Source organism: Nesoenas mayeri (genome assembly GCF_963082525.1).
Source record: "Nesoenas mayeri genome assembly, chromosome: 1".
NCBI lineage: Eukaryota > Metazoa > Chordata > Aves > Columbiformes > Columbidae > Nesoenas > Nesoenas mayeri.
Genome location: NC_137541.1, coordinates 92,862,231 through 92,875,581, shown reverse-complemented (window position 1 = coordinate 92,875,581; position 13,351 = coordinate 92,862,231). Strand labels below are relative to the sequence as shown.

The 13,351-nt window shown below is 40.5% G+C and overlaps 1 protein-coding gene across 1 annotated transcript; it reads left to right on the top strand.

Moving 5' to 3' along the window:
• Window positions 1-2,042: 2,042 nt before the first annotated feature.
• On the top strand, window positions 2,043-10,389 carry LOC308044121 (TPA-induced transmembrane protein; the record flags this gene model as incomplete). Its single annotated transcript, XM_080350597.1, is given in 6 exon segments — window positions 2,043-2,225; window positions 5,139-5,262; window positions 5,819-5,952; window positions 6,819-6,889; window positions 10,102-10,355; window positions 10,358-10,389. Coding segments are annotated over 6 exon segments (783 nt in total). The 5' UTR covers window positions 2,043-2,057.
• Between the last annotated feature and the right edge of the window lie 2,962 nt (window positions 10,390-13,351).

Sequence of the window (13,351 nt, the reverse complement as noted above, 5' to 3'; positions counted from 1 at the left end):
ATTGATTTGATTGTGCCCCTGAAACTCTAATCCTCAGGTGCAATCAGAACTACATTTGTACCTTGGAGTTTGCTTTTTTTATAAAGCTGAGCCTGATTTGCCTGTTTTAATAAGCACACTTTTAAGGTCACAAGTTTGTTTGTTTGTTTGTTTGTTTGTTTTGTGGTTTTTCATTGTTGTTTGTTTTTTTGTTGTTGTTTTTTGGTTTTTTGTGGGTTTTTTTCCTGTATATTGAAACTAGAGATGTCTTCACTACAGAAGAAAAGAGTTTTCCTGATGTTCTGTTTTAGATAAGAGCCTAAGCCACAAAGTGCAGATCAGTTCTCAACTTCCCGTTTTTTTCAAGAGTTTCTCAGCTCCATACGTCAGAAGTGCCAGTTACCTCATATGCCTGAAAGGCACCAAGTGTGGAAGTTAGATCACCCATGTGACAGAAACTCAAGTCCTTGTAAGGAGCTCCGTCACAGATGTAAATAAAAGGACTTTGGCTTTTGTAGGGTGAGATCCATAATCATTAACTCATTTGACTTAGAAAAACTGTTTGGTTTCAGATAATTCAGTAGAAGGTAAGGTCTTTTACTGTGAATGGAAATAAAATAAATGAAGCTCATCCCCACCAGGAGTACTGAGACTCACCAGGTAAAGGCTTTTCTAATAAACATGTCCCAGGTGAAATCTTGTGGATCCAGACACAAGTTTTGATCTTGATGACTCCTCAGCTTCATCCTCAGTCCTTCGGAGTTTTAAGGATTCTCCAGAACCAAAACATCAGGTATGCAGTTTGTACTTCTTTTCATTTGTCAAATGAAACCATGTGCTCAGCTTTATGCAGTGCCTTTGCCTGGATGACTGTGACATGACATCAGGAATCTGAACCCCCAGGATGAGCCAGCCAGATGAGTTGCACAAGGAGAAAATCTGGGAGGGGAAAGCATCCTCAGCATTTGGCAGGGAAAAGAAGGAGCAGTGCTGTGAGTGGATACACAGCCAGCAGGGGAGGAAGCTGGAGAAAGAGGCTTTGTTTCTCTTAATGCATGATCCTCTCTGTGTCGGGACAAGAGAGTGAGCAATAGTGCAGAGACTAGCTGCCTGCCCAGCCCTTTTGATCCAGAGGGGAGAGAGGTGCTCTGTGGGGAGGATGGAGTCAAAACAGGAGAAATGAGAGAAGGTAGGACAAAGGATGCTGGAGAGGTAGTGGGAGGAATCAGCCACTGGTCGTAGTAAGTTGTTATGAGTGACTCTAAACAGCACAGGAGAGCTCCTGTGGGAAGCTAGCAAAGACCAGATCTCAACTCACACTGTGATTTGCTTCATAAGAGCAGACCCTGTAGAGCACAGGCTGAAATTAAAGACCATCTTTTCTTCAATTTGCTTTTTTAATTTTTTTTTTACATGGAAGCAGCTTCTCAGGTTTAGGTTGGATAGTAGATGAATAGACATAAATGGTTCCTTAGCATCACATGTGATTTTAGGCTCTATAACAGCTAGAGAGAGGAAAATTCACACTACAAAGGTCAGTAGTGCTTATTTCTTTATTGACTATACAGTGAGACTAAAAATAGAAGAGATGATAGATGCTATAAGTTCCCTTCACAGCCTAACTGAACTACAAGCTCTTTACTCAGTCTGTGATGTTCAGAACCACATCTGTTTGTTGAGCAGTATAAATAACTGCAATAGTATTTTACTGTTTTGGCTGGCAGCAGCAGGGAAAGCAATTCGGTTCCTTTCAAAATCGCCTGAGCTAGTGACAACATTGCTCAAGGTTTAGTCACCTGCTTGTCAAGGGCAGGTACAGGAAGGCAGACAAACTGGAAAACCTAGTGTTGCACAGCTGAAGGCTGTAGTTCTGGCGACAAGGCAAATCGATATTTCCTCCACCTCCTGTTTCTCTGTAGTTAGTGCAGAGAACTCTATTTGTCCTTCCAAGGAATTCCCCTCGTTTGTCAGTGTTTTGAGATCACTGCTGTGAAAACTATCCTGACTCTCCCTGTTACTGTCTCCAGCCTCACACCAGAACTGCTACTGACCATAAGTGCAGCTGAAACCAGAAGGAAATGAGTTGCCTCCGTGCCTGCTTCAGAGACAGAGGTCCTCACGCAGAGACAGAAGCTATGAAAAGGCAAAACTCTGGTCAGGAGCACGAAACTATTGAATTACAAGAAGATAATATGGAGGAAAATGAGGCAGATCATAGCAAGCCTCTAAATACTCAAATAAGAAAGGTAGGAATTTCACTTGCTCATTTGATGTTTGCTGTTGGGGAAAATACCACACAACAAGGGAAATTACACTTTGCAGGAACTTCTTGTAGGGGTGGTTTAATTTCTTGTTTGAGGGAGAGAGAAAAGTTATTCATGTGAAAGTAAAGGCTTAAAAGCTTTTAAACATATTTCTTTTCTTCTGCACAATGAAGTGTTCTAATATTGGAGTGGGATTTTAGGCTTTTTTGTCTTTTGTGCTTGGCTGTTTGTGAACTTTAACTTAGGAAATGAAGTTGTAATTGGTAGTCTGAGTTTTGCTTTATCTTTTCATGTACTGTCATTTGGACTGGGCTGAAAACCAGAAAGGAGAAAAGTTGACACCCATATTAAAAATGGGCTTTCTTTCAGAACAAATTAATAAAAAAACAGCACTGCCAAAACAAGAATAGAATGTCCTGCAACAGACCATGCTGGATTCTCTCTCTTTTTATCCTTGAGCAATTTGCAGCTGCTAACAATTACAAATTTGTATGAACAGAGTGCCCCAAAGCCTCTGTTAAGAACAGCATGTGAGTCCTGAGGTTTGTAGCTCACAGTGTTTAGCTTAAAGCCATGGAACAGACTAACATTGGCAGAGGATTAATATGTACTCACAGGTGACTTGTACAGTGATTTTCATTACTTAAACAAGAGCAGAGGGAATATCTGTGACAGAGCTAAGAAGTTTCCCACTTTTCGGTAAGGATGGCTGAGCCCTCCTGAGTGTGGGGCTGCATTAGTCATGTCACCCCTCCCTTCCTGCTCCCGGCTGCGCAACAGCAGCGGCTTCCTTGTGCCAGCGCCACTGATCATCTCTCCGGGCTGATTCATACCACTGGTCGGGAAAAAAAAGCATTTTCTCTGCTATATTACCTCTGTTCTGGTAAACTGAGTCAGCTTGCTCCAGGGCCAGACAAATTCTAACAAGGTTCAAAGAGGAACAGGGGGAGGGTAGAGGAGAGGCAGGGGTGAGCTCGAGCCTCTCGGCTGTCTTGAGAAACTTTACCCTTAAGTTTCTGTTTATCCTTCCTCTTCCCGGAACTGGATTTTCATCTGGGCTCTGTTTCTGCTGATTCTGGCAACTGGCTTCCTATCCTATAGGGAGTGCTGGAAAATTCTCATGCCCTGCATGCTGCTCAGGTGGCAGGTTAACCAGCAATCCTGTGGAGAGGTTTTCTCTGCCACTGCTTCCTCTCAGCAGTGTTGCGATGTATGTGGGCAATGTTCAGAGGGTGTTGGCCCAGCTGGTAGAGGATAGCCGGAGAGCTGAATGTTTGCTTGAGATCAGGACAGTTTGTTGCGTGTGATTATGAATTATGCTTTTGTGATGGTCTAAATATGGGGCTCAACTGAAACTTGGGCTTGATAACTGCCGGTCTCAACTGACATTATTATGTCTGATTTCATAGCTGTACTCTAGGCGGTAGTCACTGTTGCAATTTTTCTTCTTCTTCTTTTCAGATACAAACCAATATTCTAGTGTCAAGTATTAAACTGAAGCTTCATTCTTCTAATACATTTTAAAAATTGAATAAATATATCTATGTGTAAACACGATGACACCTGAAAGCATGTTGTAAGCAAAACTATATTCAGCCTTTGCCCTTCATTCTCCACCAAAACAAAGTTCTACATGCAGGGGTGTCTGCAGAGACCACTTTCTCTGCCCCCACTCCTGGAGAAATGACTCTTGTTAGGTCTTTCTGTGGGTGTCTGTGTTCTCCCCCTGTTCATCTGCCATCCCCAAAGAAGCTTTAAGCCAGCTGGTGGTTGTCAGTTAAAATCAGTGAAAGGTTTCTACCATGCCGTGTTCTTAGAAAGTTCAAAAAGTAAAGGAAGGTGACCTGGGTCAGTGCCTCCAGCTGGCAGCTGCTTCCTGCCAACCTGCACGTGTGTAGCGCAGACAAACTGCAGCTTGTACTTTTCCTCTCCTGGTACTGATGTCAAAAAGGACATGGAGTTTACAGTGGATGAGGAGGAATTACAAAGGCAGCCTGGTCTACTTTCTTATGAATTCATGCTCTTCCTTCAGTCTTCTGGCTGTGGAACAAAAGAGCTGGAAGTTATTTATTTGTTTTGCTATGTCACCTAAGCTTTTTTTTTTTTTTTCATATTAGTACTTTAACTAATAAATCAGACTTCTGCCATGGTCTTAAATCTTATTAAAATTAAGAGAAAGCCAGGTATTGTCCGTTCTCTCTTATATGTATGTGCACACGGACAATTTCTTTGAAGAGAATTTCCTTGTGATCTCCTAGAACAGGTGAGATTTGTAGTAAACTTTATTTGAAATGTACTCAATAGCCTTCAAGTTTCCAATCTTTTGGAGGAAAAGGGAGTCAGCTGTAAAAGTCTCAATTATTTTATAGTGTTCTATAGTATCTCGTGAATAGCAGTCCACTTGTTTTGTGTGCTGGCATCCAAGAGCTATGCAGACTGGTATGATCAATGTCACAGAGGTGAATCATTCTGGAAATTCCTCCATAGACAACTTTTTTGGTTGGGAGAGATGGCAAACATTAAAAGGACAGCTTGTGGAGCAAGTGAATCAATTCCATGTAGTTGAAAAAAACTTTGGAAGAACGTGAAAGCACCTTTCTAGCGCCTTAGCTTTATGGGCAACTCAGGAGTTAGAACTTCTGCACAAATGGGGAATGATACATCTATCTTTCATGTAATAACCTGACTGTGAATGTCCTTTGCCTTCTGGAGGTCCCTGTTCCCACCTGCACCAGTACTTAAGGGCAGGAACCCCACACATAAGGCATTGCTTACCATTGAGTCTCTCCTACCTATGTAGAGTTTTTTGTTTCTAAATGTAATAGTAGAGATATCCTTAAATGTTATTTCCCGCCTTATATCATTAATCAACATGTCCTTTCCTTTTGTAACTAGGAGACAGATCACTGGAAATCATGCGGTAATATAGTTTTCTGGAAGTGTAAGCTATGGATGGTTATAACTACAATTTTTCTAGTATTGTTCCTGGTCATTCTCATCAGCCTAATTCTTTATTCTAGTAAGTATCTCACTCTTAGTTTGTCCTCTAAAAATGTACAATATGTACAATCTAACAACAGAAACTGAAAAGTAGTACCCTTTAAATTCCTGTAAACTTCTGAAGGAACTGCAATGTTGGCTACAGAGGTAGGAGTTTTGAGTAGTGGATGTGAATGCTTCTATTTTAGCAGGCAGCAACTTGTATCCTGATCAGATGGCAATTCCAGTTTGTAGCTAAGTGAGAAAACATGACAAGAACAGAGTCAGGGATGAGGATTGAAGTTATGCCTGGAATATTGCAACAAGTGCGGGGGGTCACTTTCGTCCCCTGGTGTGATGTCAGTGCCTGTCAGGCTCCCAAAGCAGCTGAGTTTTGCTAATGGGGGCAGGTGATTGACCTCCCTGTGCTGTGACTTTTCTTCAGGTGACTTGCACTGTCTTTCTGTTACTCCCAGTCAGCCCTTACCTAGGAAATGTGTGAGAAAGCCACTCTGAGAAAATAGGGAGGATTTTTTCCAATATTTCTGCTAACTGGAACTTTTTCTTCCTTTTTTCTATCTCCTTTTGAATATTAGATGTTTACACAGATGAGGATGACTACTGGGATCCTGATGCACTACTAAATAGTGGAAATTATCGCAATTTTTCGGGAACTTTTAAGTTAATGTGTGGTCTCCCACATCATTTCTCTGAAAACATTACTAAGAGGGTATGTGTTGATGTGATTCTTGGCAAAGCTGACTCTGCTTGCAACATAGATTCAGTGTTTTCTCTTTTAAGAAGTTTGTGTTTCTCTTTGTAGCAACTTCATCATTTGCAAATATATAAAAAATTCTAAGTTGTACTTTTTCTAGTATAATTTTAAATCCAGATCTAGAAAAAATAATTTAAAAAAAGAAAGAAAAAAAGAATTGTCTGCAGTTTACATTGTTTTTTTTTAAAAAAAAAAACTTGATTTTTTTTTTCCTAAATTTGAGTAATGGTTTGGAGATAGTCTTCACCATTTTAGTAGAATAATTTAGGTTAGGAGGGACCTGTGAAAATCACCTAAACCAAATGTGGGTTAAAAATCCTGTGTGTCGCATTCTTCTGTAAGTGCATGATGACAGCTTGGGTTTATAGCTGCTGTTTCCATTGAGCTATCATGGCTCTGAGTTCTGGCTGAAATAAGCTCAACAGGCACAGCACTACTGATTTAGACTTCTTGTGGAAAGCAGGTCTCAGGAGAGAGACTCGTCCCTCTACCAAGTAAGATGTTTTCGTACTAGTAAAAACCCAAGCCAAACAATATAAATTGCCCATGGCAACTTGAGCACATACTTTTAGTTCACCCTGAATGCCTCCATTGTGTTAAGGTAATATAGTAGTCACTCAAATGCACAGATTAACTTGTCTGTCAAGATTAAAAGGATTGTGTACCTTTTCCAGGACAGATATTTGCTGATATTTGACATTCAGCACCTGTGTTTATGCCCCTTAAAATACCTTGTAAGAATGATTTGCTGTACATTCATATGGGGAAAAGAGAGAATGAATGGAAGAAATATTTTTTTCTTTTCTTTTTTTCTCTCCAAGTTAATAGATGTCTACAGTTCATCTCCAGCTCTGGGACGCTACTTTAGGTCACCTCCGGTAGTTTATTTCAGGTAAGTAACTTCACCAAAATTGTCTGAAAATTCCAGGCTTTTGATGAGACATACACATGCCTATGTAAATATGTGCAACATTTAAATCTGCAAGAAAAAGGTTGTTTAGGGGAGAGTGACATATATATATGTAGTGAAGACCAGTTAAAGTATCCTCTAGTGTAAATGGCAAGTGCTGCTAATAATATATAATGACAGCAACATTTTGTTGCTGTTAAGTATCACCTCTGTCTTTGGTTAGAAGTGCAGCCCTTAACAAACACATTTAAGGATATTTATTAAAAGGAAAATGAGCTACTGGAACCACTTGAGATTGGCATCACTTAAATAGCCTTGAATAAATAAAACAGGGTTCATGGGGAGGAGAGAACTATTTTGTTACCAATAGAGCTAAAGGTGATGGGGACTTACAAGTTGCAAGAGCCAAAACAGCAATATTGCATCACTGGTTTGTTTGGACCACTTTTCCCCTTACTTTATTTTGGACAAAGGGAGCAAATCTCAAAGCAACAGCATGTTGGAGAGACTGGTGGAACAGGAGTGAGAGGCAGAGCAGAGGCCACTCTAGCCTGGGTGGGAGATGCTTACACATGAAGGAGAAGTTCAGCCACCAAGGCAGGTGGAACCAGAGGAGTAGCAGTGGTAGAAAGAAGAGGAAAAGTATCCAGGCCTGCCTTGCAGAGACAACGGAAACCTTCAAGCTGGAATAGAGGGAGGATCTTAGTCCCAGCAGAAACTGGCACTGGAGAAAGGCTAAGGAGTCTGCTGTGTTTCACAGAATCACAGCATGTCAGGGATTGGAAGGGACCTCAAAAGATCATCTAGCCCAATCCCCCTACCAGAGCAGGAACACCTAGATGAGGTTACACAGGAATGTCTCCAGGGAAGGAGACTCCACAACCCCCCTGGGCAGCCTGTTCCAGTGCTCTGTCACCCTCACCGTGAAGAAGTTTCTCCTCATATTTAAGTGGAACCTCTTGTGTTCCTGTTTGAACCCATCACCGCTTGTCTTACCATTGGCTGTCACTGGGAAGAGCCTGGTTCCATCCTTGTGACACTCACCCTTTATATATTTATAAACATTAATGAGGTCACCCTTCAGTCTCCTCTTCTCCAAGCTAAAGAGACCCAGCTCCCTCAGCCTTTCCTCATAAGGCAGATGCTCCACTCCCTTAATCATCTTTGTTGCCCTGCGCTGGACTCTCTCCAGCAGTTCCCTGTCCTTCTTGTACTGAGGGGCCCAGAACTGGACACAATATTCCAGGTGTGGTCTCACCAGGGCAGAGTAGAGGGGAAGGAGAACCTCTCTCAACCTACTAATCACCCCCCTTCTAATACACCCCAGGATGTCATTGGCCTTCTTGGCCACAAGGGCACAGTGCTGGCTCATGGTCACATTGCTGTCCACCAAGACCCCCAGGTCCATTTCCCCTACATTGCTCTTCAAGAGGTTGTTCCCCAACTTATACTGGTACCTGGGGTTGTTCCTACCCAGATGCAAGACTCTACACTTTCCCTTGTTATATTTCATTACATTTTTCCCCACCCAGCTCTGCAGCCTGTCCAGGTCTCGCTGGATGGCAGCACAGCCTTCTGGCCTGTCAGCCACTCCTCCCAGCTTGGTGTCATCAGCAAACTTGCTGACAGTGCACCCTATTCCCTCATTCAAGTAATTGATGAATACATTGAATAATACTGGCCCCAGTACTAACCCTTGAGACACTCCACTAGACACAGGCCTCCAACCGGACTCCGGCCCATTGACCACAACTCTCTGGCTTCTTTTCTTCAGCCAGTTCGGAGTCCACATCACTACCTGGTCATCCAGACCACACTCCCTCAGTTTAGCTGTGAGGGTGCTGTGGGAGACTGTGCCAAATGCTTTACTGAAGTCAAGGTAGACCACATCCACAGCTCTGCCATCATCTCTCCACCTTGTTATGTCTTCATAGAAGGCTGTGAGGTTGGTCAAGCACAACTTCCCTTTGGTGAAGCCATGTTCACTGCCCCTAATGACCCCCTTATCCTTGATATGCCTTGAGATGGCACCAAGGATAAGTTGTTCCATCACTTTCCTAGGGATGGAGGTGAGGCTGTGTTTGAGACTATAAAGTTTCAGTCTATGGAGGTACCACAGATTTACAACAGGAGGGAGGCTGAGAAGCAGTGAGAAAAGTGGGGCAAGAAATCGGTTGCAGCATGGTCGTGCCATGGAGAGATAGCAAAGGCACAAGGGAAGGCAATCAGGAAGCTTCCCCAAGGACTTCTGGAAAAGCACTCTTACAAATGGGATTGGAAAGATGGGAGAAAATCAAGGGAAGTAGTTTTGCAAAGTTCCAAGGCCCTTGAGAGAGCAAGGACAGAGGAAGAGCCCCCTTGGGCTGTGACAAGGGGCAGTCCTGAGGGTACTCTGGGGAATGTGCTCCTCTGCACTGCCAGCCTTGGGCGTGCTGGCTCTTTTCAATGAGGGAGCTGTAGCTCCTTAGCCTTACAGGCAGAAACTATGATTTAGACCATCAAATACAAAGCTGTAATTCTGCATACATATTGACTAGCTGATCTCTCTCTCTCTGCCTCTTTGCGTGTGTGTCTCCCTCTCTGCCTCTTTGTCTCTTTCTTTTTTTTGTCCTCTTCTGTCCTCTTCTTTTCTCCCATCCAACTACTTCCTTTTAAATTCTATGAGTATAAAATGTAACTGTTGAATTGTAGTCAGTGGATTTGGTAGACCACAAGCAATGAAATCTCCAGAAATGGACTCCACCTTGGTGGTCTGCCTAATTCACTCCTGAGCTGAGGAGCTAGGAGCACAGCTGGGTGGTCCCAGGTACTGCTAGCAGGAGAACAAATATTTCTGCAGGTTCTTAGCTTACCTATGCATGAGGTATTGCAACACCTCTTATTGTTATGTACTTGTGAAGCATGAGTGCTGCAAAGCTTACCTCATTAGGACATGTGTCCCATTACCATTTTCGCATTGTAAACACATCTCAGGTTGGCTTCAGGTATGCACCCAGTTCCTGTTAATGTTAAGAGCTGCTCCGAGAAGGGAGGGGGAGGAGGAAACTGGAATCTTTGGCAGTTTTCTTTTATAATGCTTTTCTTTAGAATGAGTTTTTTAAAAAATCTATGTCAACATTGGTATGAAAAGTCAGTCAAAAAAGAAAAGATCCAGTGGGGACTTGAAGGCATTCATACTTGACTTTGTTTTTCAGTAATGAAAGCTCTACTGTATTTTATCAGCTAGAGTTTTCTGTACCACCATCAACGGAGGGGTTTATGGAAAACACAATGAACCCAGATTTTATAAGGAATGTTTTACTTCAAAGTATTTATGATGAAGATGATACTTCTAATCCTCGGACATCTGAATGTAACAAATTAAAGATTGACCTGACTTCTCTCACATTAGCATGTAAGTGCTGTACATTAGAGGGACTGTTTCTTTACAAAGAGCAAACATATGTACTTGAAGGAGTGAAATCTTTCTGGAAAGATGTTGAGATTTGTTAGTAATTATATTTTGTACAACAGTATTAAGAAAAATGTAAAATATTTGGTTTTCAGGAAAGTCTTGCTATGCTTAGCTTATAACCTAGGATTCACTAGTCCTCTGAGAAAAGTGAATAGTAATGAAAATGGTTAGCTGCAGACTCCAACTAAACTTTTCAGATCTCCTCTTGCATTTTATGCCTACAAAGAAGATCTCCTCATATATATATATATATATACACCATAATGGGGAGCCAAATAATTTAAAATGTTTCTCCTTATTTTATATTTATATTTGAGTGCTTATAAAACAAATTTTAATCCAAGTAAAACTAAAAAAAATTTGAGAATGAATTCCTGATTTTTTTTTTTTTGCAGAAAATGAAAGAGCCTCCTGATTTTTGTCTTTTCAGAGTATTTTTTCGAAAATGTATTATGCATAAGAGACATCTTCTAAATGAGCTAAACATTCATTCTTCCAGGTTTTCTAGGTAGTGATTCCAATGACTACCAGTGACAAGGTAGTGATTCTAATGCAATTAGATTTATCTTGTATAGAAGTTCTTTGTCAGCATAAAAGTTCTATGAGCCTTGCAGCTTTACTGAGAACAACACATGGAGCTGCTTTCCCCTAGTTCAACTTACTGAGCCACACCTCTGTGCTTTCAAAATAATTCTAGGGTAACACATCACCATACTGGGTAAACCAGTAAGGTGTGCAATTAACGCATATTGATTTTTTTGGTACTCATATCAAGGCAGCAACAAGTCATGAGTTCCAATTCTCAGTGTAAATTTTCCTTAGATATTGACAGGGTTCATAGAAAATGTAGAGTAAATGTGTCAGGAAAGAATATGCTGAAATATCTAACTGAACTGTAATTTTAATGTTAATAATACATTGTTTTAACTTTCAGAGAAATGATGAAAAGACTCCTCATCTTCATCTCCACCTAGAAGAGATGGGTTTCTCCTATTAGTAATCCCAGCGTAGGGGACTATTAATTAGGTAGAAACAGTTCCAAAGATGTCCTGTAAATATTGTCTGTCATTATTGTAAATGGAAAATGTGGTATATTTATAACAGTGTTATACTCCTATAACACCTCTACCTCCTTCTTCATTTTCGTCCTAATATCTCAATAACCCATTTCACTTATGTGAAAATCATGTGTCTTGTCTGATGCACGCTCTGTTGACTTTGAAACCTCTGCTTTGTCTTGCCTTATGACTAAATCTGGACTCCTTGCATGAACTTTAAAAGCAGTCTTGCTCATGGCTCCTTTATTTTCTCAGCTTATCCAAAATTATCTGCATAGCTTAGTTCTTAATGCTCGCTTCCACCCATCCTTATGTGTGTTACTTCTTCCTCTGCTAATTTCATTTGCCATGATTCCCCATTGTTCTTTCCTCATAAAACAGCCTGAAAACTTATATATCCTCTCTATTTTCTTGAATTATGTGTAAGACCTTTACACTAGCTTCTTAAGTGAACTTCAGTTCTCATGATTCCATTGTTCATCCTGCAGTCTTCCGAGATACGTGGATAATGTAGAGAGAAACAAAGGAAAAAATATTGGGAAGAAACATGTTTTGTTCACTAAATGCATCTGAATGCCACAGAATTTTTTCAAGGGTCAGATTAGTTGTGTGCTTTAGTAACTAGCTACTGTTACTAGTGAATAGACAACCATTTGACTGATATTTGTAATTCAAAGAGAAACCAGTCTATACCCTTAATTGTAGTCCCTGTCCAAGCAGTGGGGATAAAAATGAACGGATGCGAGATATTTGCCTTAATAAGGCAGAAAATAGTTGTGCTTGTTGACAAGAGATCAGATGAGATGGACCAATACCAAGAGAAAGGTACTTAAACAGACCAAGTGGGCCAACGTGGCATATGAGTTATAACTGGTAACTGGCTATAACATGAAAATTAAAAACTAAGCATTAACTCTATGTGGAACAGAATAGATTCACTACCACATTAGTGATGTGTAGCTTCTTGTCATTTGTTTATATCCAGTGTAAACGTTAATATTGTTGGATAGACAAGTTTATTTTAAGAAACCTTTTCTAATGTGAAAAATATCTTATTAGAAACTGTGTTTCTCTTTTTCTAATATTACTGTTTTTTAAAAAGAGTAATCTGACAATTTTACTATGCATTAAATTATTTTTTTTTTTAGTCTTAGAGTGATTGTTTTCATTCTTCAGCAGCTCCAGTCTTTCAGCTGTTTGAGTTGGAAAGTAACCATTAAAATTCTAGATCCTGAGAGGTGTATGAAGTGTCTGCCTCACAGAGCTGTACACTCAAACCCCTATTTGTTGTTGCTTGAGTTTTAACTGAGCTTGGGAAACAGCTTGGACCAAATTTGTCATTCACATGGCTCTCACATTTGTGATTTTTGATTTGTAAAATTGGCTGTAAGAAGCATAATTTCTTTTGATGCAATATTCTGTGCAGTATACAACTAGAAGTTATATTCATTCTCATTCTTACCCTGGGGAAGGACAAAATCAATGATTTGTATGGTTTGTCCCAAAAGCAGCAGATTATGAAGATACCAGCAAAGAAATAATTTGCCTTTGAGATGCTGTTTGATGTTGTTGCTCTTACTAAGATGAATGAACCAGCCCTTGAACACTTCTTTATCTTTATTCCCTTTCTACAAACTGGAAAATAATACAATTATTATGGTTCTTTATGGTGATACCCCTATGTGCCTGAGGACCCAACAGAAAAAAAAAAAAAAAGGAGGATCCCGGCATTCCGTTCTTTTTTTTTCCAGCCATTATCATCTATCCCAGTACTTTTACTCCAGCAATTAACAGGAAAGAAGGAGGTGGAGTTGTAGCAAGATGTGATATTCAACAGAAAATGTCCAACTTTACAGTCTACCTCCAGTCAAGCTTTGAATTCTTATTGAAGGAAATATCAAAAAATAACAAAAAAAAAGAGTGGTTTCTGGG